The sequence below is a fragment of the Salmo salar genome, chromosome ssa04 (assembly GCF_905237065.1).
Source record: "Salmo salar chromosome ssa04, Ssal_v3.1, whole genome shotgun sequence".
NCBI classification, from domain to species: Eukaryota; Metazoa; Chordata; class Actinopteri; order Salmoniformes; family Salmonidae; genus Salmo; species Salmo salar.
This window is the reverse complement of record NC_059445.1, coordinates 80,051,861-80,079,078: the sequence shown is the minus strand read 5'-3', so window position 1 is coordinate 80,079,078 and position 27,218 is coordinate 80,051,861. Positions and strand designations below refer to the sequence as shown.

Sequence of the window (27,218 nt, the reverse complement as noted above, 5' to 3'; positions counted from 1 at the left end):
AAAGTCTAGAGTGAAATTTTGAAGCACGTGTATGATTAGGTATACACTGAAGTCTTTATTAAAGGATAGGCAGTTACAGTTGGATAACAGAGTGCATATAACCTGCCGTGGTCGCTGGCTTGCTGCTGGACTGATCACCACACTGGAGGCTACGGAATGTCAGCAATAATGACATGTGGATGTCCGCTCATTGAATACTAGGCATAGACAATATGTTATCTGCCATGAAATGCACACTACAGTATAGGTTCTGCCTCCTTTATTGAAAGGTGTGGCCATGAATCATTGGGAGGCAACATACATAATTGCACCAGTAGGAAATGAACAGTTCTTTTCCAACAGCCCGCCCAAGCAGTAGACTGGGTTACAGAGGTCACAAGCAGAGAAGCAGCGACACCTTAAGCCTTCTGGACGTAGACACGTTTAACTCCGCATAGATCCTACGGTGGAATTTATTTTAAAAGGATAACGCCTCGTTCTGACTGTATTTTTCGCTAACGCAAAAGAAAAACAGCAATGAATATTTATCTCAGATTTGCAATTTGTATTGTTTATGGATCAGGTGAGTGAGTCGGGAACAATGACTGGTCGGGACTTAAAACCAAATCGTGACAATGTTGCAGCGATTTGTTTATAGGGGTATATTATATAGGCTAGCCCAGCCGTTCTAACAATGTATAGAATAATCATATATTCTTTAGGAATATGCAATATATTAACATTTATAGTAGGCTTTAAGATGTATAGCCTAATATGTCAAACGATTTAAATTATAGATGAACTGGAGTCGGAGCATGTTTCCTCTCTCTCTCTCTCTCTCTTGCTGTCTCTCGGGAGGAATTATCCTACTTTCTGTGGTTGCATTCAATCATGTAACAAAAAGTTTCCTATGTGTGTCTCCAGTGTCTTTCAGGATATCAAGTGGTGCCTCCGCCAATACCATTGACAGGCACGGGGATACGTTTCCTGCCCAATTAACTGTGGTCAGTCTCCTCCACAATGATAAGGAAGTAAGAGACAACCAGCTAGAATATGACGAGGAGGAGTACTATTATGAACATGGTGATGAGGACTACCTGTCTGGGGATCATGAAATGGAGTTTCCAAAAGGTACAGTAGTTTACAGTCTAGAACGTTTTTAAAGATTCACGTTTTGCGTATGGAATGTTTAATAAAGAACCTATTTACAATGTATATGCATCTTATCTCTCTGAATCCCAATTATTTGTTGTTAATAAATATATTGTTCCTATCTTCCTCTCATCTCCAGTGGCATTTTCCACCAAGCCGAAACATCTGCCCGTGGCTCCTTATACAGACAGGACAAGGGAGGGCAAGAGAAAGGGAAAGGGTAAGAAGAGGAACCCCTGTCTAAGGAAGTATAAAGACTTCTGCATTCATGGGGTCTGCCAATACCTGAGAGAACTACGAGAGCCATCCTGCATGTGAGCCCCATCCCCTCATTCAGCGCCATATCTGTATTTTGTTAGACACTTATCGTGTGTGTGTGTGTCTCCAAACTCAAGTCACTGTTTACTGTATTTCTTTGTAGATGTTTGCTTGGATACTCTGGTGAGCGGTGTCACCTTTTCAGCCTGCCAGTGACAAAGGAAGCAGAAGGCTACAACAGGACAGTAGCACTGGCTGTGGTAGCAGTGGTTGTGTCCTTCCTGTGTCTGGCAGTCATCGCCATGTTAATGACCATCAGGTCAGTGTGCCTCAGAGCTTGTTTCTGTCTTTGGAAAGGTTTGAGATGTTTCAGGATCACCAACTTGCTTCTGTCCTGTCCACGAATAACACATATTGTTTTCCTCCTTTGTCATATCAGGTATCATAAGCAAGGTCAATACAACCTTGAAAAGGAGAAGGTCAAGCTTGAGGCGGTCGCATATCCTTGAGGATTTAGTGACATAGTGAGTGTCTTTCTATTCCATAATGATTCATGGCCTCGTACAGTTTTTTTTTTGTCTGAGGCATTGTCATAAAGTTAAGTGAATAGGTGGTTGCTTATTGTTTCTCCATGTGCTCTTTTCCAGCTAGGAGGATGACAATTCTACCTCAGTTCATTTTAAGATAAAGTTCATCCCCCAAGAGGAACCTGTGGTGACGTAGGGGGAGATGGATTATGTCTACCACGTAGGACACCTGCCCGGCATGGTCTGACAGACCTCCTGAAAGACAGTCCGGATAGCAAACCATGATTATATGCGTGGGCCATTTCCCAATTGGAACGGAAATCTCCATTAACTAATTGGGGCATACTAACTTGACTGAAGGCATTTTACATGACACGGAGAAATTAAAACAGACCGAGGAGAGAATTTAGGGAATTTAGATTGTTATCAGTTGGTGTTTCTACCAACGTGACGCTCATCCCTCAAGCTATCTGACGTACAGTTTGACAATAGGGAATTTATTGTGGGCTCTCAGCTGTGTGAATGTTTCTTTCTCCATCTGAAATGTTCTATTATTTGTAGAAAAGGGGGCAAAGGGGGCCTATGTTCCATTTGGTCTTTGTATTTTGTTTTTACCAGAATTTTCATTGTAGTATTGGTGTATTGTATCAATCAGTCCTTTAAATCATTTATTTATTTAATACTTAAGCGGTACTTATTCAGATTTGTACTTGCTTTTTTATGTTCAGAGTACACTGGCAGTTTGTTTGTATGCTTCTGTATTCTGTCAAATCTATGTTAATATGTATTTATAGCGTAAAACAACATGCTGCTCATGTTTTGATCTAACATTTTTGGTTATACCAAAATAATAAGCCTCTAAAAAAACCAAAACAAGAACGCAGAAGAAATTCGGAAGGTGAAAGAGCATTCATTATGTACTTGCTTCTATTTCACGGATTGATAGAGTGAGGTTTGAACCATCAATGATGCTAGAAATGAAACATTTGTAAAAAATGTGAGGAATAAGGACAGAGTTTGATGTAAACTGCAATTTGATGAAACATCAACTTGAGAAATGTTTTCAGAATGAAAAGGGCAAAATAAACACCACTTTTCACAGTCAAATTACATGTAGTTCTCATTCTTGTAATTTCTTGTTTTATTTTCTTTACTGATGATGAAGTTATATGGGTTCGCAAAATACTGTTTTACCTACACTCTTTCTGTTCCAATCATGTTTACCAGTCACTGGAGATACTCTGGGAACATTATGTGCTATGATAATAGAGAGTTTATGTGGTTTAACCGCTGGCGCCATTTTGGTTGACGGTCAGTAAACCCCCTAGGAAGCACTTCCTGCAGCTGCAGTGGTAAAACAAATCTCTCGATTTAGATATGATTTCACAAATCAGGCTTGGTAAACACATTCTACAGTGACCATAGGTATAGGGGATAGCTGACTGCTAAACAAAGTCAAAGATGTCAGTGGAATGACCAGCTTCCCTATTTTTTTACCTGGACATTTCCATGAATGCAATAATAATAATTTGACGGGTGCTTATATTTGTCCTATTTCACACATCTACAAGTGTGTATTAATACGCATGTGTGAATTGGACGTTACTTTACATATCCCAACTCTTCCTGAGACACTCTCAGAGAGTGGGGTCAAAGCACTGGCGGATTTACCACTAAGCAGAAGAGGCAATTGCCTCAGGCCTCACATCATCAAGGGGCCTCATGAGCTGGGCATTAAAATAAAAATAAATGTTTTCAAATTCTCTGCTTGAGGCCCCCTCATGCTCCGCTGAAGGCATAATAAATAAATAAAATCTGTCTGTTTAAGCTAGAGGTACAGTATCTGCCTTCTGCATCTGCAGTGAAAGGTGGCCGAGCTACAGCGGTGTTTGTCAGACCAGGAGACATCCCGAAAGTCGGTCCTCTCACGAAAACATCTGTAGCGTCCGAAAGGCATCACACTAAGATGAGACTCTCAAGTACACGATGGTGTTGTCCGTTTTGCTCTACGACCCCCACAAGTGTCACAATCAATCACATTGTATTTGTCACATGCTTCATTAACAACAGGTGTGGACTTAACAGTGAAATGCTTACTTAGGGGCTCTTCCCAACAATACAGAGAGAAAAATATAGAGAAATAATAGAAAGTAGTAATAGATACACAACAAGTATAACTTGGCTATATACAAAGAGTATCAGTACTGAGTCAACGGGTAATGATAACTTGGCTATATACAAGGGGTACCAGTACCGAGTTGATGTGCAGGGGTGTCACGAGTTGTCTAAAGGTAACCCAGTACTGGGCCGAAAAAATGAATGGAAGTGAATCAGGTAATTTCCACTTAAAAGGTATACGGGTAATTCCCCTGTAAAAACATTTCAGAGCTTACTTACTCAGATATAGGACAGACAATTCAAAATGACTTCCTTTTTTGCCTGTTTTTCCAATGTATTAATCTGTTATTAAATGTATTTCTATGGGCTAATAGCAGTAAGGCCAAATTCAATGTATCATCAAATAATTTTAAATATTTTTTGGGGATACCTACAGGGGTCATATAATTCCAAATCAAATAGCTAAATGATCCTTGGTTTGACCATCTTAAAACAATTCCATATGTTAACTCAGTAGAAACCCAGCCCTTAGACTCTAGGGGGATACAATATGTATTTCTTGTATGTGTAGCCCATGTATGTGTATTGTGTACCTAAATGTGTAGCTAAATGATCCTTGGTTTGACGATCTTAAAACAATTCCATATGTTAACTTAGTAGAAATCCAGTTCTTAGACTCTAGGGAACCCCAGAGAATCCTTGGTTCAAAATTCCGTTAACTCAGTAGAAACCCAGCCCTTAGACTCTAGGGGATACAATACGTATTTCTTTAGTAAAAAGACAGATGCTGGCTGATAATACTGCCATCACCGTCGAGGCAGAGGACATGTAAGTGTAGCCCATGTATCTGATGCTATCTGGCCCCAAAAATATTATTGTATGTCATAATCTTTTTGGCAAGACAGCATTTTGTTACGTTACAGCCTTATTCTAAAATGTATTAAATTGTTTTTCCCCACTCATCAATCTACGCACAATTCCCCATAATGATGAAGCAAAAACCAGGTTTTTAGAATTTTTTGCAAATGTATAAAAAATAATAATACATAAATATCACATTTACATAAGTATTCAGACCCTTTCCTCAGTACTTTGTTGAAGCACCTTTGGCAGCGATTACAGCCTCAAGTCTTCTTGGGTATGACGCTACAAGCTTGGCACACCTGTATTTGGGGAATTCCACCCATTCTTCTCTGCAGATCCTCTCAAGCTCTGTCAGGTTGGATGGGGAGCGTCGCTGCACAGCTATTTTCAGGTCTCTCCAGAAATGTCTGATTGGGTTCAAGTCCGGGCTCTGGCTGGGCCACTCAAGGACATTCAGAGACTTTTCCCGAAGCCTGTGTGCTTAGGCTGTTGGAAGGTGAACCTTCTCCCCAGTCTGAGGTCCTGAGCTCTCTGGAGCACGTTTTCATTAAGGATCTCTCTGTACTTTGCTCCGTTCATCTACAAATACATGTTTTTAAAATATTTTTTTTTGCTCAGAAAACTGGGTTGGGGGAATAAAACCGGGATGGAAGTTGGAGAACCCTAGTGGGGTAAAGTACTTAAGTAGATTTTTTGGGGTATCTGTACTTCACTTTTACTTCACTACATTCCTCCAAACATTTTCCCTGACAAACCAAAGTACTCATTACATTTTGAATTTATCAAGAGAACACATGGTCATTTCTACTGCCTATGTTCTGGCACTCACTAAACACAAATGCTTCATTTGTAAATGATGTATGAGTGTTGGAGTGTGCCCCTGGCTATTTAAAAAGCAAGAAAATGGTGCCATCTGCTTTGCTTAATATAAGGAATTTGAAATGATTTATACTTTTACTTTTGATATTTAAGTATATTTGAGCAATTACATTTACTTTTGATACTTAAGTATATTTTAACCAAATACTTTTAGGCTTTTATTCAAGTAGTATTTTACTGGGTGACTTTCACTTTTACTTGAGTAACTTTCTATTAATGTATCTATACTTTTACTCAAGTATAACAATGGGTACTTTTTCCACCACTGGAAAACCCTGCCATTTAGGCTACTCTCACATACAGAGAAAATGTATTCAGCTTTGCTGATGCTGAAAAAAATATGGCAATATCACAGCCATAATCATTAAATCAAATGTTTTTAGAGTCCTTTTGTAAAAGTGATTGTGGGCAGCTGTGGCTGTACAAGGCGGAAACGGTAGGCTACGGTTAGGAACGTGGTTTGTTGTGACGTTCTCGTTGTGTTCAACAGGGCGGCCCCCATAGATTTACAGCTGAAGAAGGTAAAATATGAAACCCTCTTTTCATTATTTTTATTGAATACAATGGTCGAATAATTTAACTGTAACGGGGACATGATTCAACTGCTGGGTTGTAGAAAAATATATAAGTGTTAGTTACAACAAAGAAGGCTTGTGCGCTAGCTAGTTAACGTTAGCTTCTTAATTCAGCTAGCTAGCTAAGCTCGTGGCAGTTAGGTTAGCTACAGATAGTATAACTTTTGACAATTCTACACTTGGTTAGATAGCTACATGAAAATTAGCTTTGACACAATTATTCATACCAATGTTAGACCTACCTAGTAAAACAAAACTAGCTAGCCAAGTCAAAATCGCGAAGCTAGCTCGCCTGATAGCTAGCTGCAGCAGAGCAGAGAGGGATCATCAATCATTTTGACCAGACCTAGGTTCACTATTTGCAATCATTTCAAATACTTACTTTAGCTGCGAAAAACTTGAGCTTGCCTGTTGCAATAGAAAAGTCCCAAAATTATAAACCCCACCAACCTCAAAAAGGCCATCAATGTAAAATAAGAATTTGTTGTTAACTGACTTGCCTAGCTAAATAAAGGTTAAATAAAAAATAAAAATAGTATGTGAACTCAGGTCTGATGTTGACACAATGTTGTCTTATTTGTTCATGTAGGCCTTTGCAGAGCTGCAATCGAAAAAAGATTGACACACAACAAAAGGCAAAACTGGCAGATCTTCAGATCGACCAGCTCACTGGCATGAAGAAACATGCCAACCTGACAAGTGCAGAAATCAAAACCCTTCCGGACAACACCCACATGTATGAAGGAGTAGGATGCATGTGAGTAGCACTCTCTGGCTGATTACTGTATTTATTCACCAAGAGAACGCTTCCCATGAACTAACTTGTTTATGTTGCTGTCACTTATGATCTTCAGTAGCACAATTATGCTGACCTAAATGTAACCTCATCCTCTCCAAAGATCGGAGCGCAAGTATCACATCACAATTTCGAAACATAAGCCTGGTTTTCAGGGGAAACCCATTACACATATAGACCTGATGTAGTAAGATCTGAATGAAATTCCCACCACCGTCATGACATTAATCAGTCACCCTCCGTGCCTCTTTTACGCTGCTGCTACTCTCTGTTTATTATCTATGCATAGTCACTTTAACTCTACCTACGTGTACATATTACCTCAACTACCTCGACTAACCGGTGCCCCCGCACATTGACTCTGTACCGGTACTCCCTGTATATAGCCTCCACATTGACTCTGTACCGGTACTCCCTGTATATAGCCTCCACATTGACTCTGTACCGGTACCCCCTGTATATAGCCTCCACATTGACTCTGTACCGGTACCCCCTGTATATAGTCTCCACATTGACTCTGTACCGGTACCCCCTGTATATAGCCTCCACATTGACTCTGTACCGGTACCCCCTGTATATAGCCTCCACATTGACTCTGTACTGGTACCCCCTGTATACAGCCTCCACATTAACTCTGTACCGGTACCCCCTGTATTTAGCCTCCACATTGACTCTGTACCGGTACCCCCTGTATATAGTCTCCACATTGACTCTGTACCGGTACCCCCTGTATATAGCCTCCACATTGACTCTGTACCGGTACCCCCTGTATATAGCCTCCACATTGACTCTGTACCGGTACCCCTGTATATAGCCTCCACATTGACTCTGTACCGGTACTCCCTGTATATAGCCTCCACATTGACTCTGTACCGGTACCCCCTGTATATAGCCTCCACATTGACTCTGTACTCGTACCCCCTGTATATAGTCTCCACATTGACTCTGTACCGGTACCCCCCGTATATAGTCTCCACATTGACTCTGTACTCGTACCCCCTGTATATAGTCTCCACATTGACTCTGTACCGGTACCCCCTGTATATAGTCTCCACATTGACTCTGTACCGGTACTCCTGTATATAGTCTCCACATTGACTCTGTACCGGTACCCCCTGTATATAGCCTCCACATTGACTCTGTACCGGTACCCCCTGTATATAGTCTCCACATTGACTCTGTACCGGTACCCCCTGTATATAGTCTCCACATTGACTCTGTACTCGTACCCCCTGTATATAGTCTCCACATTGACTCTGTACCGGTACCCCCTGTATATAGCCTCCACATTGGCCCAGTACCGGTACTCCCTGTATATAGCCTCCACATTGACTCTGTACTCGTACCCCCTGTATATAGCCTCCACATTGACTCTGTACCGGTACCCCCTGTATATAGCCTCCACATTGACTCTGTACCGGTACCCCCTGTATATAGCCTCCACATTGACTCTGTACCGGTACCCCCTGTATATAGCCTCCACATTGACTCTGTACCGGTACCCCCTGTATATAGCCTCCACATTGACTCTGTACCGGTACCCCCTGTATATAGCCTCCACATTGACTCTGTACCGGTACCCCCTGTATATAGTCTCCACATTGACTCTGTACCGGTACCCCCTGTATATAGTCTCCACATTGACTCTGTACCGGTACCCCCTGTATACAGCCTCCACATTGACTCTGTACCGGTACCCCCCTGTATATAGCCTCCACATTGACTCTGTACCGGTACCCCCTGTATATAGTCTCCACATTGACTCTGTACCGGTACCCCCCTGTATATAGCCTCCACATTGACTCTGTACCGGTACCCCCTGTATATAGTCTCCACATTGACTCTGTACTGGTACCCCCCTGTATATAGTCTCCACATTGACTCTGTACCGGTACCCCCTGTATACAGCCTCCACATTGACTCTGTACCGGTACCCCCTGTATATAGTCTCCACATTGACTCTGTACCGGTACCCCCTGTATACAGCCTCCACATTGACTCTGTACCGGTACCCCCTGTATATAGCCTCCACATTGACTCTGTACCGGTACCCCCTGTATATAGTCTCCACATTGACTCTGTACCGGTACTCCTGTATATAGCCTCCACATTGACTCTGTACCGGTACCCCCTGTATATAGTCTCCACATTGACTCTGTACCGATACCCCCTGTATATAGCCTCCACATTGACTCTGTACCGGTACCCCCTGTATATAGCCTCCACATTGACTCTGTACGGTACCCCCTGTATATAGTCTCCACATTGACTCTGTACCGGTACCCCCTGTATATAGCCTCCACATTGACTCTGTACGGGTACCCCCTGTATATAGCCTCCACATTGACTCTGTACCGGTACCCCCTGTATACAGCCTCCACATTGACTCTGTACCGGTACCCCCTGTATATAGCCTCCACATTGACTCTGTACGGGTACCCCCTGTATATAGTCTCCACATTGACTCTGTACCGATACCCCCTGTATATAGCCTCCACATTGACTCTGTACCGGTACCCCCCTGTATATAGCCTCCACATTGACTCTGTACGGGTACCCCCTGTATATAGTCTCCACATTGACTCTGAACCGGTACCCCTGTATACAGCCTCCACATTGACTCTGTACCGGTACCCCCCTGTATATAGCCTCCACATTGACTCTGTACGGGTACCCCCTGTATACAGCCTCCACATTGACTCTGTACCGGTACCCCTGTATATAGCCTCCACATTGACTCTGTACTGGTACCCCCCTGTATATAGTCTCCACATTGACTCTGTACCGGTACCCCCTGTATACAGCCTCCACATTGACTCTGTACCGGTACCCCCTGTATATAGTCTCCACATTGACTCTGTACCGGTACCCCCTGTATACAGCCTCCACATTGACTCTGTACCGGTACCCCCTGTATATAGCCTCCACATTGACTCTGTACCGGTACCCCCTGTATATAGTCTCCACATTGACTCTGTACCGGTACTCCTGTATATAGCCTCCACATTGACTCTGTACCGGTACCCCCTGTATATAGTCTCCACATTGACTCTGTACCGATACCCCCTGTATATAGCCTCCACATTGACTCTGTACCGGTACCCCCTGTATATAGCCTCCACATTGACTCTGTACCGGTACCCCCTGTATATAGTCTCCACATTGACTCTGTACCGGTACCCCCTGTATATAGCCTCCACATTGACTCTGTACGGGTACCCCCTGTATATAGCCTCCACATTGACTCTGTACCGGTACCCCCTGTATACAGCCTCCACATTGACTCTGTACCGGTACCCCCCTGTATATAGCCTCCACATTGACTCTGTACGGGTACCCCCTGTATATAGTCTCCACATTGACTCTGTACCGATACCCCCTGTATATAGCCTCCACATTGACTCTGTACCGGTACCCCCCTGTATATAGCCTCCACATTGACTCTGTACGGGTACCCCCTGTATATAGTCTCCACATTGACTCTGAACCGGTACCCCTGTATACAGCCTCCACATTGACTCTGTACCGGTACCCCCCTGTATATAGCCTCCACATTGACTCTGTACCGGTACCCCCCTGTATATAGCCTCCACATTGACTCTGTACGGGTACCCCCTGTATATAGTCTCCACATTGACTCTGTACGGGTACCCCCTGTATACAGCCTCCACATTGACTCTGTACGGGTAACCCCCTGTATATAGCCTCCACATTGACTCTGTACCGGTACCCCCCTGTATACAGCCTCCACATTGACTCTGTACCGGTACCCCCCTGTATATAGCCTCCACATTGACTCTGTACCGGTACCCCCTGTATACAGCCTCCACATTGACTCTGTACCGGTACCCCCTGTATATAGCCTCCACATTGACTCTGTACCGTTACCCCCTGTATATAGTCTCCACATTGACTCTGTACCGGTACCCCCTGTATACAGCCTCCACATTGACTCTGAACCGGTACCCCCTGTATATAGCCTCCACATTGACTCTGTACCGGTACCCCCTGTATACAGCCTCCACATTGACTCTGTACCGGTACCCCTGTATATAGCCTCCACATTGACTCTGTACCGTAACACCCTGTATATAGCCTCCACATTGACTCTGTACCGGTACCCCCTGTATACAGCCTCCACATTGACTCTGAACCGGTACCCCTGTATACAGCCTCCACATTGACTCTGTACCGTAACACCCTGTATATAGCCTCCACATTGACTCTGTACCGGTACCCCCTGTATATAGCCTCCACATTGACTCTGTACTGGTACCCCCTGTATACAGCCTCCACATTAACTCTGTACCGGTACCCCCTGTATTTAGCCTCCACATTGACTCTGTACCGGTACCCCCTGTATATAGTCTCCACATTGACTCTGTACCGGTACCCCCCTGTATATAGCCTCCACATTGACTCTGTACCGGTACCCCCTGTATATAGTCTCCACATTGACTCTGTACCGGTACCCCCTGTATATAGCCTCCACATTGACTCTGTACCGGTACCCCCTGTATATAGCCTCCACATTGACTCTGTACCGGTACCCCCTGTATATAGCCTCCACATTGACTCTGTACCGGTACCCCCTGTATATAGTCTCCACATTGACTCTGTACCGGTACCCCCTGTATATAGTCTCCACATTGACTCTGTACCGGTACCCCCTGTATATAGCCTCCACATTGACTCTGTACCGGTACCCCCTGTATACAGCCTCCACATTGACTCTGTACCGGTACCCCCCTGTATATAGTCTCCACATTGACTCTGTACCGGTACCCCCTGTATATAGTCTCCACATTGACTCTGTACCGGTACCCCCCTGTATATAGCCTCCACATTGACTCTGTACCGGTACCCCCTGTATATAGCCTCCACATTGACTCTGTACCGGTACCCCCTGTATATAGCCTCCACATTGACTCTGTACCGGTACCCCCTGTATATAGCCTCCACATTGACTCTGTACCGGTACCTCCTGTATATAGTCTCCACATTGACTCTGTACCGGTACCCCCTGTATATAGCCTCCACATTGACTCTGTACCGTAACACCCTGTATATAGTCTCCACATTGACTCTGTACCGTTACCCCCTGTATATAGCCTCCACATTGACTCTGTACCGTAACACCCTGTATATAGCCTCCACATTGACTCTGTACCGGTACCCCCTGTATATAGCCTCCACATTGACTCTGTACTGGTACTCCTGTATATAGCCTCCACATTGACTCTGTACCGGTACCCCCTGTATATAGCCTCCACATTGACTCTGTACCGGTACCCCTGTATATAGCCTCCACATTGACTCTGTACCGGTAGCCCCTGTATATAGCCTCCACATTGACTCTGTACCGGTACCCCCTGTATATAGCCTCCACATTGACTCTGTACCGGTACCCCCTGTATATAGCCTCCACATTGACTCTGTACCGGTAGCCCCTGTATATAGCCTCCACATTGACTCTGTACCGGTACCCCCTGTATATAGCCTCCACATTGACTCTGTACCGGTACCCCCTGTATATAGCCTCCACATTGACTCTGTACTGGTACTCCTGTATATAGCCTCCACATTGACTCTGTACCGGTACCCCCTGTATATAGCCTCCACATTGACTCTGTACCGGTACCCCCTGTATATAGCCTCCACATTGACTCTGTACCGGTAGCCCCTGTATATAGCCTCCACATTGACTCTGTACCGGTACCCCCTGTATATAGTCTCCACATTGACTCTGTACCGGTACCCCCTGTATATAGCCTCCACATTGACTCTGTACTGGTACCCCCTGTATACAGCCTTGCTATTGTTATTTTACTGGTACTGTTTAATTATTTGTTACCTTTATTTTAAAATTTGTACTTATCTATTTTTTTACTTAATACTTATTTTTCTTAAAACTTCTGAAAGCATTGTTGGTTAGGGGCTTGTAAGTAAGCATTTCACTGTAAGGTTGTATTCGGCACATGTGACAAATAAAATTTGATTTGATTTAATTTGAAACCTCATTCACTTTCACTTCCTCTGTGTGTGTGTGTGTGTGTGTGTGTGTGTGTGTGTGTGTGTGTGTGTGTGTGTGTGTGTGTGTGTGTGTGTGTGTGTGTGTGTGTGTGTGTGTGTGTGTGTGTGTGTGTGTGTGTGTGTGTGTGTGTGTGTCGATAAATGTCTGTATCCTTCAATTTGTCTCGATTCCCTCTACTTAGACAATGTCCTTTGTTGAGTCTTGTACAGTTAGTGTACTGTTTTATCCCGAAAACAATAACGCCTCAGTTTATCATTAGGCTACATCGTGCCCAAATTTAACTGGAATTCAATGTGTGCCCTTATTGATGCCTTTCACTAGCATGGCTAGCACTACTGTTTTTTAAATGTGACTTCTTGTGAAGGGCTTCTCCCCTCAAACCCTGATTTCATGCTTTCCCTCTCCTCTCTCCTCTTTCCCCCTCCCTCTCCTCTTTTCCCCCTCTCTCCTCTTTCTTTCCCTCTCTCCTCTTCCTCTCCTTTTTCCCTCTCCTCTCAATTTTCTTTCCCCCTCCCTCTCTCCTCTTTCTCTTCCTCTCCCTCCTCTTTCCCTCTCCTCTTTCCTTCTCCTCTCTCCTCTTTCTCTCCCCTCTCCTGTCTTTCCCTCTCATCTCGCCCCTTTCCCCTCTTTCCCTCTCCTCTCTCCTCTTTCTCTCCCCTCTCCTGTCTTTCCCTCTCATCTCGCCCCTTTCCCCTCTTTCCCTCTCTCCTCTCTCCTCTTTCCCTCTCCTCTTTCCCTCCCCCTTTCTCCTCTTTCCCTCTCTCCTCTCTCCTCTTTCTCTCTCCTCTCCCCTCTTTCCCTATCCTCTCGCCTCTTTCCCTCTCCTCTCTCCTCTCCCTCTCTCATCTTTCTCTCTCCTCTCTCCTCTTTCCCTCTCCTATCTCCTCTTTATCTCTCCTCATTCCTCTCTCCTCTTTCTCTCCCCTCTCTCCTCTTTCCCTCTCATCTCTCTTCTTTCCCTCTCCTCTCTCCTCTTTCCCTCTCCTCTCTCCTCTCCCCTCTCCTCTTTCCCTCTCCTCTCTCCTCTTTCCCTCTCCTCTCTCCTCTTTCCCTCTCCTCTCTCCTCTTTCCCTCTCCTCTCTCCTCTTTCCCTCTCCTCTCTCCTCTTTCCCTCTCCTTTTCCCGCTTTCCCTCTCTTCTCTCCTCTTGCTTCTCTCCTCTCTCCTCTTTCCCTCTCCTCTCTCCTCTTTCCCTTTCCTCTCTCCTCTTTCCCTCTCCTCTCTCCTCTCCCCTATCCTCTCTCCTCTTTCCCTCTCCTCTCTTCTCTCCCTCTCTCCTCTTTCCCTCTCTTCTCTCCCTCTCTCCTCTTTCCCTCTCTTCTCTCCCTCTCTCCTCTTTCCCTCTCCTCTCTTCTCTCCTCTTTCCCTCTCCTTTCTCCTCTTTCCCTCTCCTCTCTCCCTCTCCTCTCTCCTCTTTCCCTCTCCTCTCCTCCTCTTTCCCTCTCCTCTCTCCTCTCCCTCTCTCATCTTTCTCTCTCCTCTCCCTCTCTCATCTTTCTCTCTCCTCTCTCCTCTTTCCCTCTCCTATCTCCTCTTTATCTCTCCTCATTCCTCTCTCCTCTTTCTCTCCCCTCTCTCCTCTTTCCCTCTCATCTCTCCTCTTTCCCTCTCATCTCTCTTCTTTCCCTCTCCTCTCTCCTCTTTCCCTCTCCTCTCTCCTCTCCCCTCTCCTCTTTCCCTCTCCTCTCTCCTCTTTCCCTCTCCTCTTTCCCTCTCCTCTCTCCTCTTTCCCTCTCCTCTCTCCTCTTTCCCTCTCATCTCTCCTCTTTCCCTCTCATCTCTCTTCTTTCCCTCTCCTCTCTCCTCTTTCCCTCTCCTCTCTCCTCTCCCCTCTCCTCTTTCCCTCTCCCTCTCTCCTCTTTCCCTCTCCTCTCTCCTCTTTTCCTCTCCTCTCTCCTCTTTCCCTCTCCTCTCTCCTCTTTCCCTCTCCTCTCTCCTCTTTCCCTCTCCTTTTCCCACTTTCCCTCTCTTCTCTCCTCTTGCTTCTCTCCTCTCTCCTCTTTCCCTCTCCTCTCTCCTCTTTCCCTCTCCTCTCTCCTCTTTCCCTCTCCTCTCTCCTCTCCCCTATCCTCTCTCCTCTTTCCCTCTCCTCTCTTCTCTCCCTCTCTCCTCTTTCCCTCTCTTCTCTCCCTCTCTCCTCTTTCCCTCTCTTCTCTCCCTCTCTCCTCTTTCCCTCTCCTCTCTTCTCTCCTCTTTCCCTCTCCTTTCTCCTCTTTCCCTCTCCTCTCTCCTCTTGCTTCTCTCATCTTTCCCTCTCCTCTCTCCCTCTCCTCTCTCCTCTTTCCCTCTCCTCTCTCCTCTTTCCCTCTCCTCTCCTCTCCTCCTCTCTCCCTCTCCTCTCTCCTCTTTCCCTCTCCTCTCCTCTCTCCTCTTTCCCTCTCCTCTCTCTCAGGTTCATCTTGCAGTCTAAAGAAGATATCAAGACACAGCTGACTGACAAACAGAAGACGGCGAATGAGAAAATGAAGGAGCTTGAGGTGCGCAGTAATATTGGCACAGATATGAGTGCACATAGATCCATCCACTGTTAAATATTACGACGTTTCAACCCTTGATATCTCTCCCACTTAGCTTTGTAGGGTTCTGAGTTGTGGTGGTAATGAGGATATTGAGAACAAATGACAAACGCTTGGGTCGTGCTCAGGCACACACCTTGCTAAATCTAAGTTTTACATCACCTTTTATACAGTGCATTTGTAAAGTATTCAGATCCCTTGACTTTTTCCACATTTTGTTACATTACAGTCGTATTCTAAATGTATATAAAAAAAATCTATCTACACACAATACCCCATATTGACAAAGCATAAGTATACCCCATATTGCACCTTACATAAGTATTCAGACCCTTTGCTATTAGACTTGAAATTGAGCTCAGGTGCATCCTGTTTCCATTGATCATCTTTGAGATGTTTTTTCAACTTGATTGGAGTCCACCTGTGGTAAATTAAATTGATTGGACATGATTTGGAAAGGCACACACCTGTATATATATATATATATAAGGTCCCACAGTTTACAGTGCATGTCAGAGCAAATACCAAGCTGTGAGGTCTAAGGAATTGTGTCAAGGCACAGATCTGGGGAAGGGTACCAAAAAATGTCTGCAGCATTGATGGTCCCCAATAACACAGTAGCCTCATAATTCTTTAATGTAAGATGTTTGGAACCACCAAGACTCTTCCTAGAGCTGGCCGCACAGCCAAACTGCGCAATCTGGGGAGAAGGGCCTTGGTCAGGGAGGTGACCAATAACCCGATGGTCACTCTGACAGAGCTCCAGAGTTCATCTGTGGAGATGGCATAACCTTCCAGAAGGACAACCATCTCAGCAGCACTCTCCAATCAGGCCTTTATGGTAGAGTGGCCAGACGGAATCCACTCCTCCGTAAAAGGCACATGACAGCCCGCTTGGAGTTTGCCAAAAGGCACCTAAAGGACTCAGACCATGAGAAACAAGATTATCTGGTCCGTAGGAAACCAAGATTGAACTCTTTGGCCTGAATGCTAAGCATTATGTCTGGAGGAAATCTGGCACCATCCCTATGGTGAAGCATGGTGGTGGCAGCATCATGCTGTGGGGATGTTTTTCAGTGGCAGGGACTGGGAGACTAGTCAGGATCGAGGGACAGATGAACGGAGCAAAGTACAGAGAGATCCTTAATGAAAACACACTCCAGAGAGCTCAGGACCTCAGACTGGGGTGAGGGTTCACCTTCCAACAGGACAACAACCCTAAGCACACAGCCAAGACTCTGAATGTCCTTGAGTGGCCCAGCCAGAGCCCGGACTTGAACCCAATCTAACATCCCTGGAGAGCTGTGCAGCAACGCTCCCCATCCAACCTGACAGAGTTTGAGAGGATCTGCAGAGAAGAATGGGAGAAACCCCCCAAATACAGGTGTGCCAAGCTTGTAGCGTCATACCCAATCGCTGCCAAAGGTGCTTCAACAAAGTACTGAGTAAAGGGTCTGAATACTTATGTAAATGTAATATTTCATTTTTTATTTTTAATACATTTGCAACATTTTCTAAAAACCTTTTTTTGCTTTGTCATTATGGGGAATTGTGTGTAGATTGATGAGGAAAAAAACAATTGAATCCATTTTAGAATAAGGCTGTTTTATTTTATTTAACTAGTCAGTTAATTAAGAACAAATTCTTATTTTCAGCGACGGCCTAGGAACAGTGGGTGTTTAACAAGGGCAGAACGACAGATTTTCACCTTGCCAGCTCGGGGATTCAATCTTGCAACCTTTCGGTTACAAGTCCAACGCTCTAACCACTAGGCTACCTGCCGCCCCATACGCTGTAACGTAACAAAATGTGTTAAAAGTCAAGGGGTCTGAATGCTTTGCCGAATGCACTGTACAGTATATGCTGTCAACGTACCAACATATACATTCTCATTGGTGAGTACAGAAACATCTGATCACTTTGTGGCTTGGTCAATATGGAAACATGGCTTTTAGGGCTTGTTCTAATCATCGGTACATCTAATCTTCTTAATTTCCTGTGAGAAGTACAGAGTTACCTAACATAGCACACAAACAATGTTTGAGATCAACACACTGTATGTGATGTGTCCAAACAGATGTTACATGAACCTTCTAACCACTAAAGTCATAACCATATCTAATTTTCAATTCATGAATTTCAAGTCACTTTCTGAATTGACCTAAACCCTACTGTAAATGTTGCAGTCACGACACCCTGTTGTAGTCGCCCCACCCTGTTGCAGTCACTACACCCTGTTGGAGTCACTACATCCGGTTGTAGTCACTACACCCTGTTGGAGTCACTGCACCCTGTTGGAGTCACTGCACCCTGTTGTAGTCGCTGCACCCTGTTGCAGTCACTGCACCCTGTTGGAATCACCTTACCCTGTTGCAGTCACTACACCCTGTTGCAGTCACTACACCCTGTTGCAGTCACTGCACCCTGTTGCAGTCACTTCACCCTGTTGCAGTCACTGCACCCTGTTGCAGTCACTGCACCCTGTTGCAGTCACTGCACCCTGTTGCAGTAACTGCACCCTGTTCCAGTCACTTTACCCTGTTGCAGTCACTTTACCCTGTTGCAGTCACTTTACCCTGTTGCAGTCACTACACCCTGTTGGAGTCACTACACCCTGTTGCAGTCACTGCACCCTGTTGGAATCACTACACCCTGTTGCAGTCACTGCACACTGTTGCAGTCACTACACCCTGTTGGAATCACTACACCCTGTTGGAATCACTTCACCCTGTTGCAGTCACTGCACCCTGTTGCAGTCACTGCACCCTGTTGGAATCACTACACCCTGTTGCAGTCACTACACCCTGTTGCAGTCGCTGCACCCTGTTGCAGTCGCTACACCCTGTTGCAGTCGCTACACCCTGTTGCAGTCGCTTCACCCTGTTGCAGTCGCTACACCCTGTTGCAGTCACTACACCCTGTTGCAGTCACTACACCCTGTTGTAGTCACTACACCCTGTTGCAGTCAATGCACCCTGTTATAGTCACTGTACTGTGAATATTGACTTCATGCCAAGACCTAATCCCAGTTCTAGCATACTTTCCATTTTTCCTGAGTGACACAGCCTCTCTTTTTAAAAGGATGTTTGTTTTCTCTCTGCAGTCTCAAATATAGCCTGTAGCATTTTCTTTATCATTTATGCTATTCATTTTTAAGACCAGTCTAACTTAAATTAATGATGGCTTTAAGGGCGTTTTTATATTGTCTGGAATGTAACGGATATCTGTGAAAAAACAGACATCCTATGTTGGCCAAATACAAATGGTGCAAATAATCTTTCGCACAACTTGTACAATATACAAATGTGTCGTTCCTAAGACGTCTGTGGCTGTGTGAACGGCCCTGTGTCTATTTAAAGAAACTTGACAGTGACACTGGGTTATCAGGCCATGAAGGAAGTGACTGAGAAAACCAGCTCTCTATCGCAGAATGCATGGAATTCTCTCCCCTATGTGTGTAGATATGGAAAGTCTCTGTAGCATCTTTAATGGGAATTCCACGAGAGCTCTTCCTTACTCATGTTTCAGCAGACACAAATAGCTTTTACTAGACATTTCTCTATTTCTGAAGTACATACTAATGCACTCCTTATTATACTGAACAAAAATATAAATACTTGAGGCATCCGTGGCATTGTGTTGTGTGACAAAACTTCACATATTAAAATGGCCTTTTATTGTCCCCAGCACAAGGTGCACCTGTGTAATGATCATGCCGTTTAATCAGCTTCTTGATATGCCACACCTGTCAGGTGGATGGATTAACTTGGCAAAAGAGAAATGCTCACAAACAGGGATGTAAACAAATTTGTGCACAACATTTTAGAGAAATAAGCTTTTTGTGATTTATTTTATTTTATTTCAGCTCATGAAAAATGGGACCAACACTACTTGTTGCGTTTCATATTTATGTTCAGTGTAGAAATGTAATTACCAATGCAACTAACATGGAATCTATTATCCCAACAACAACAACGACTAGTGTGAAATATGTGATGGAGCTACGATGACGGTATGACTGTTCCACCCTGACCTGTCAAGAACGTGACCTGTGGGGACAAAGCTCCCATACACCTCCACCCTGTACCATAGGAAATATCGGTCACAAAGAATGGCGTCAGCTGGCATTTCTGAACAAATGCTTTTCACTGTACCAGTCCTTTGTCCGCTATCGACCAGGACAGCAGTTCCTAGTTTCCCTGGAAACAAGGATTTCATTGAGTTCAGTGGGATTTCACTATGTTATATTAATCAACAGCTGTTTCTGGGCCCTAATTTATAAACATATATTTTAAACTAAATATCAGCGTGCGCCATTTTGGAACAGACTGTACACGCGTAAAAAAATAATAATATTTGTAAACTTGGCGCATGTTTCCCGTAGAAAATCGGACATGTCGTAAAACTGCGCTTGTGAACCAGCGTTATAACTCCACCGTTTATGGCGACAATAACGCCCTTATTTGCTCTATACTTTGGATGTATTGGAATTAGGCCAAGACAGTTGGTCAGGGTTCCCCAACTGGTTGCCCGCGGGTGGTTTTATTTGCCCCCCGAAGTTTTATGAGCAACATTTTATTTTTTCATAGTTGGACATAAAAGACTGTAAAAACACAAAGAAATCAGCTCCAAGTGATTTTAATTTAGGAAATCTGTTCTCAAGTATTCCCATGCATAATAGAAAGACAAATGTAAGCACGGTTTGAAATTATTATGTTTTAGTCAAATATTATATCTGTTTTGGGATTCTTGTGGTCAATTTGCAGTCTACAAATTATATGTAATTATGTACCGGCAACCCAAACATGGCGCTCAAGAAAAAAATGGCCCGCGATTTTAATATAGTTGACGATCCCTGCATTAGGTTATCGAAAAGAAATGGAAATTGCGAACTTGATCAAATGTCTTTGCAGGTGTTGGCAGAATGTTTTCTTGTGACATTTGCTCTATCTGACCGTTTCTGAGAGTCAAAAACAATTGCATATTGTTGTGGACCTGTAAATAGATTGTTTCAATTATACTGTATGTTATAAACCGTGCCCCCTTTCGTATGCATAGAGCACAAAACTCGAAATAACTATAGCCTATCTAATAGGCCCAATTAACTGAGAGATGTGCATGGTTGTTGTATGGGAATATGAACTCATCATGGCCAGAAAAGGTGAGGATTTTATTCTGCAATGGTTATGATATATGTATTATTTATTATGTTTGTAAATGACAAACGTCAATGGGAAAGGTGAACCGTTTGTTCTATTGTTAAACTGTGCTTCGGATCGCATAGAGCAAAAATACTTGAAATAGCTTATCTGTTTACTACTGTGAAGTGGTTCCAATTAAATGAGAGCTGGGAAGAATGGTAGGTAGCCTGTGCTAACTTGTTGTACGCCTATAGGCTATTTTGTGATACGAGTAGCCTATGACATCATCACAGTCAGAAAAGGTGAGGAATTTATTCTGCAATGTTCATGGAAATGCAATAAATAATGGGAAATAAATGCCTACTTGTAATTATTTTAGAATGCAAAGATAAAAAAAAATAAAAATATTCTCACTAACAGCAAATGATTGCATCTTGTTATTATATTTAGCTACCTGTTTTTAGGTTTTGAATAAGAGTGTCATCATATAATCCCTACTACTAGCCTTCTTGCAATGCAGTACTTCAACCACTAGAAACTGCCAACACATGGTCTGATGTTTGCGGGAGGATAGGCATATTCTCACCTCAAATTTAGTTAAAAAAAATATATATATATATAAATGCCAACTTTTGCATGAGAACTGCCATACACATGTTTTGGGGTAAATGTTGTACATACACAAGGTTTATAAATGAGGCCCCAGGTCTTAAGACAAGTTTCCTGATGGGGATCATGTTTCCTGATGGGGATCATGCCATGGATTGGTTTGGTGCCACTTGTTGTTGGATCAATTGACCCTTTTTCACTCTTCAATATAACATGAGTACAAAGCTGAATATAAACATATATAAATAAACCATATACAAATATATTTCAGGGAAGGGATGTTGTGTCAGGTGTGTGCTCCTACAAGGGACCTACTAGCTACTGTGGGTGAGTGCTATGCAAACAAAGGGAAGTCTAATTTCTGTGGACACCTGGGAGGTCCTGCTCGAAACAATTGAGCCTGTTTCACTCCACACAGACCTCCTGTGCCCCAGGAAAGGAGCAGGATGATACAGGGACCTGTCTGGGTGTAAAAATATCTAATGCTCTGATTATAACTGGTTTTGGGATCATTTGTGTCTTGATGTCACTGCTCCTCAATGCTGGCGGTGGGACTCTCCCACAGACAGGATATGACGCACAGACAGTTACCCAACTCTCATCTCTGTTTCAGGAAGCTCTTTTCATCTAGTTGTTGGGTGGGATAGAGCATAAAATAGCAGTGTACTAATTTTCCTGCAGACCACAACCTTTACTGTATGTTGAAAGTGCAAAAAGTCAGCACTAGACACATGTTTGGAAAAATAATCCCAGAATCGGCACCAGACACAGGCTAAAACAGATAATCCCAGAATCAGCACTAGACCCAGGTTTGGACAGATAATCCCAGAGTTAGCACTAGACACAGGCTTGGACAGATAATCCCAGAGTTAGCACTAGACACAGGCTTGGACAGATAATCCCAGAGTCGGCACTAGACACAGGTTTGGACAGATAATCCCAGAGTCGGCACTAGACACAGGCTTGGACAGATAATCCCAGAGTCGGCACTAGACACAGGCTTGGACAGATAATCCCAGAGTTAGCACTAGACACAGGCTTGGACAGATAATCCCAGAGTCAGCACTAGACACAGGCTTGGACAGATAATCCCAGAGTCGGCACTAGACACAGGCTTGGACAGATAATCCCAGAGTCGGCACTAGACACAGGTTTGGACAGATAATCCCAGAATCAGCACTAGACACAGGCTAAAACAGATAATCGCAGAATCAGCACTAGATGCAGGTTTGGGCAGCTAATCCCAGAGTCAGCACTAGACACAGGCTAAAACAGATAATCCCAGAGTCGGCACTAGACACATGTTTGGACAGATAATCCCAGAGTCGGCACTAGACACAGGCTTGGACAGATAATCCCAGAGTCGGCACTAGACAGAGGTTTGGACAGATAATCCCAGAGTCGGCACTAGACACAGGCTAAAACAGATAATCGCAGAATCAGCACTAGATGCAGGTTTGGGCAGCTAATCCCAGAGTCAGCACTAGACACAGGCTAAAACAGATAATCCCAGAGTCGGCACTAGACACATGTTTGGACAGATAATCCCAGAGTCGGCACTAGACACAGGTTTGGACAGATAATCCCAGAGTTAGCACTAGACACAGGCTTGGACAGATAATCCCAGAGTCGGCACTAGACACAGGCTCGGACAGATAATCCCATAGTCGGCACGAGACACAGGCTCGGACAGATAATCCCAGAGTCGGCACTAGACACAGGCTAAAACAGATTATCCCAGAGTCGGCACTAGACACATGTTTGGACAGATAATCCCAGAGTCAGCACTAGACACAGGTTTGGACAGATAATCCCAGAATCAGCACTAGACACAGGCTTGGACAGATAATCCCAGTCGGCACTAGACACAGGCTCGGACAGATAATCCCAGAGTCGGCACGAGACACAGGCTCGGACAGATAATCCCAGAGTCGGCACTAGACACAGGTTTGACAGATAATCCCAGAATCAGCACTAGACACAGGTTTGACAGATAATCCCAGTCAGCACTAAACACAGGTTTGACAGATAATCCCAGAGTCAGCACTAGACACTGGCTTGGACAGATAATCCCAGAGTCGGCACTAGACAGAGGTTTGGACAGATAATCCCAGAGTCGGCACTAGACACAGGCTAAAACAGATAATCGCAGAATCAGCACTAGATGCAGGTTTGGGCAGCTAATCCCAGAGTCAGCACTAGACACAGGCTAAAACAGATAATCCCAGAGTCGGCACTAGACACATGTTTGGACAGATAATCCCAGAGTCGGCACTAGACACAGGTTTGGACAGATAATCCCAGAGTTAGCACTAGACACAGGCTTGGACAGATAATCCCAGAGTCGGCACTAGACACAGGCTCGGACAGATAATCCCAGAGTCGGCACGAGACACAGGCTCGGACAGATAATCCCAGAGTCGGCACTAGACACAGGCTAAAACAGATTATCCCAGAGTCGGCACTAGACACATGTTTGGACAGATAATCCCAGAGTTTGCATTTGACACAGGCTTGGACAGATAATATCAGAGTCAGCACTAGACACAGGTTTGGACAGATAATCCCAGTCGGCACTAGACACAGGCTCGGACAGATAATCCCAGAGTCGGCACGAGACACAGGCTCGGACAGATAATCCCAGAGTCGGCACTAGACACAGGTTTGACAGATAATCCCAGAATCAGCACTAGACACAGGTTTGACAGATAATCCCAGTCAGCACTAAACACAGGTTTGACAGATAATCCCAGAGTCAGCACTAGACACTGGCTTGGACAGATAATCCCAGAAATGCCAGCAAGTCACTAGGAGTGTATAGCACTATCATTACACACAAAAGTCATATTTTAGGCCTGTTGTTTACAGAAAGAATGTACTTCTGAATTCTTGTCACTAACCACTGTTTACAAAAACCCTTATTTCTGAATTCTTGTGTCACTTATCACTTCTGAGGTAAAACAGATGGTAGTGACTAACACCCATACTTAAACTCCAGGGTACAGTATGCCTGTACAGCAGTGGGGCTGTAGAGTTTATTAGTACTAATGGAGATATTTCTCTTTGAGACCAGATGAGTGAAACTGAAACCCATGGTTGTGTTGCGGGTTGGGAGAGGCTTATTGCTGACTCTATGTATGGTTGCTGGCCAGTCCCTGGGTTCTGAGTTCTGTCTGGGCCTTGTCCGGTGGTGGGGTGTAATCCCAGACTAGCCCATGACATCACCCTGGTCAACAATATGTGTTGTGGCTCTGGAGCACCGCTCAGGGTTTCCCTCTGACGGGACTGGGATCATGCCATAGGTCAGGTCATAGACTCAGTCACCAGCCATACAAACTGCCATGTCAAACAGATGTTATTTTCCTCTTTTGCCAGCCAGTTCCCGTTGGCTCTAGCCTACCCTGTATTCCACGGTTACTGTGGCTACAACAACAAATTGCTCCGTTGTCGGCTGAAAGACTGCAAATAGCAGACCTCATTTACAGGTCGTCTTTGACTTTTAGTCTTCTTCATTCTACGTAAGTGGTGGGTTGGTTACCAGAAACAAGGATGCCCCCTTCCTGTAAAGGCCAAGTGCTTCCCACTGCCAGTGAATGAAACCCAACTCAAACTCTAGTCACGTTACTATTTGGGATGTCATATTTTGTTTTCACGCCTGCGTACAGAGAGACCACATAGCTGAGATTGACACCAGCGGTACCACACACACTGTATTTAGATCCAGCCTGGAGTTAACTTTTGTTCGTGCGTGACCTCATCTCTCTGGTGGCCCTTGAATGCTCGGGAGGGGTTCCACTGGTAATTAAGGAGGTGACATGATGTCAACAGAATCCCAATTGGTCCCTCTCTCGTGATAGCCATCCGTGAGTGATGCCTGCGGTAATGACAATGACATTAGGTATGGGGTCTTCAACGAGCCACGGTCCATTGGCCGCTGTACAGACTGTCGTTGTACTTTATCTGTGGTTTGTGGTGGGGGCAGATGACATGTCTTTTAAACACCCGTCAGCGCCCTTTGGTCTGGTCCTTGTCTTTTTCAACAGGTTGTTGTTTACTACATCAACAGGGGCTGACGGGGTGATGTATATTATGAATACCCCTGGGGGTTTGGAGGGTGGAGAGATGTTGGTGGATCAGTTTCATGGTGTCACTCTGAAATATCTCTACAAGGAACCATGATTACCTCTCCTCTGACGTCAGGACAAATTTAGCTCTGTTAACTCATGCTGTTCAAAGGACCAATGTGTGTTGGTTTCTGCACTAGTTCTCCATATGAAATGTTGCTGAGAGTTTTTGGAGTGAACCTCCGATTACAGTTGATTCTTAAATCCTTACCGCGCACCGTGCTTTCCTTATCGTGCACCGTGCTTTCCTTACCGTGCACAGTGCGTTCCTTATCGTGTACAGTGCATTCCTTATCGTGCACAGTGCGTTCCTTATCGTGTACAGTGCATTCCTTATCGTGCACAGTGCGTTCCTTATCGTGTACAGTGCGTTCCTTATCGTGTACGGTGCGTTCCTTACCGTGTACGGTGCGTTCCTTATCGTGTACGGTGCGTTCCTTATCGTGTACAGTGCATTCCTTATCGTGTACAGTGCATTCCTTACCGTGTACAGTGCATTCCTTATCGTGTACAGTGCGTTCCTTACCGTGTACAGTGCGTTCCTTATCGTGTACAGTGCGTTCCTTACCGTGTACAGTGCGTTCCTTACCGTGTACAGTGCGTTCCTTATCATGTACAGTGCGTTCCTGAAAGTATTCACACCCTTTTGACTTTTTCCACATTTTGTTGTGTTACAGACTGCATTTCAAATGGATTACATTGAGATTGTGTCACTGGCCTACACACAATACCCCATAATGTCAAAGGGGAATTATGTTTTAGCCCACACATACAATTATCTGTAAGGTCCCTCAGACGAGCAGTATATTTCAAACAGATTCAACCACCAAGACCACAGAGGATTTCTAATGCCTCGAAAAGAAGGGCACCTATTGGTAGATGGGTAAAAATAAATAAATAGCAGACATTGAATATGCCTTTGAGTGGTTGCATGGTGAAGTTGTTGATTACACTTTGGTTGGTGTATTAATACTACCAGTCACTACAAAGATACAGGCGTCCTTCCTAATTCAGTTGCCCGAGAGGAGGGAAACCACTCAGGGATTTCACAATGAGGCCAATGGGGACTTTAAAACAGTTACAGAAAAAAAAAAATGTTCTAGTTACTCCACAATAATGACCTAAGAAGAAGAAACATATTCCAAAACATGCATCCTGTTTGCAAAAAGGCACTAAAGTAAAACTGCAAAAAATGTGGCAAAGAAATTAACTTTATGTCCTGAATACAAAGCGTTATGTTTGGGGCAAATCAAACACAACACATGACTGAATACCACTCTTCATATTTTCAAGCATGGTGGTGGCTGCATCATGTTATGGGTATGATTGTCATTGGCAAATACTAGGGAGTTTAGGATAAAAAGAAGCAGAATATAGTTAAGCACAAACAAAATCCTAGAGGAAAGCCTGGTTCAGTCTGCTTTCCTACAGACATTGGGAGACAAATTCACTTTTTAGCAGGACAATAACCGAAAACACAAGGCCAAATATACAATGGAGTTGCTTACCAAGACGACATTGAATGTTTCTGAGTGGCCTAGTTACAGTTTTGACTTAAATCGGCTTGAGAATCTATGTCAAGACTTGAACATGGCTGTCTAGCAATGATCAACAATGATCAACTTGACAGATATTGAAGAAATATAA

At 44.4% G+C, this 27,218-nt stretch overlaps 1 protein-coding gene and 1 pseudogene across 1 annotated transcript; both read left to right on the top strand.

Moving 5' to 3' along the window:
- The first annotated feature begins 320 nt into the window (after positions 1–320).
- On the top strand, positions 321–3,023 carry LOC106603916 (proheparin-binding EGF-like growth factor). Its single transcript, XM_014198142.2, has 6 exons — positions 321–562; positions 904–1,110; positions 1,271–1,445; positions 1,553–1,708; positions 1,829–1,913; positions 2,037–3,023. The coding sequence occupies exons 1-5, from the start codon at positions 517–519 to the stop codon at positions 1,896–1,898; spliced, it is 654 nt and encodes a 217-aa protein (XP_014053617.1). The 5' UTR covers positions 321–516; the 3' UTR covers positions 1,899–1,913; positions 2,037–3,023.
- A 1,795-nt stretch (positions 3,024–4,818) lies between these two features.
- LOC106603892 (prefoldin subunit 1-like) lies at positions 4,819–16,151 on the top strand (annotated as a pseudogene).
- Positions 16,152–27,218: the final 11,067 nt, after the last annotated feature.

Bases quoted from the DNA above. Each gene is read 5' to 3' on its own strand.
- LOC106603916 (XM_014198142.2), top strand. From the start codon at position 517: ATGAATATTTATCTCAGATTTGCAATTTGTATTGTTTATGGATCAG. The intron at 563-903 runs GTGAGTGAGTCG...GTGTGTCTCCAG, and splicing joins TTGTATTGTTTATGGATCAG to TGTCTTTCAGGATATCAAGT. The intron at 1,709-1,828 runs GTCAGTGTGCCT...TTGTCATATCAG, and splicing joins GCCATGTTAATGACCATCAG to GTATCATAAGCAAGGTCAAT.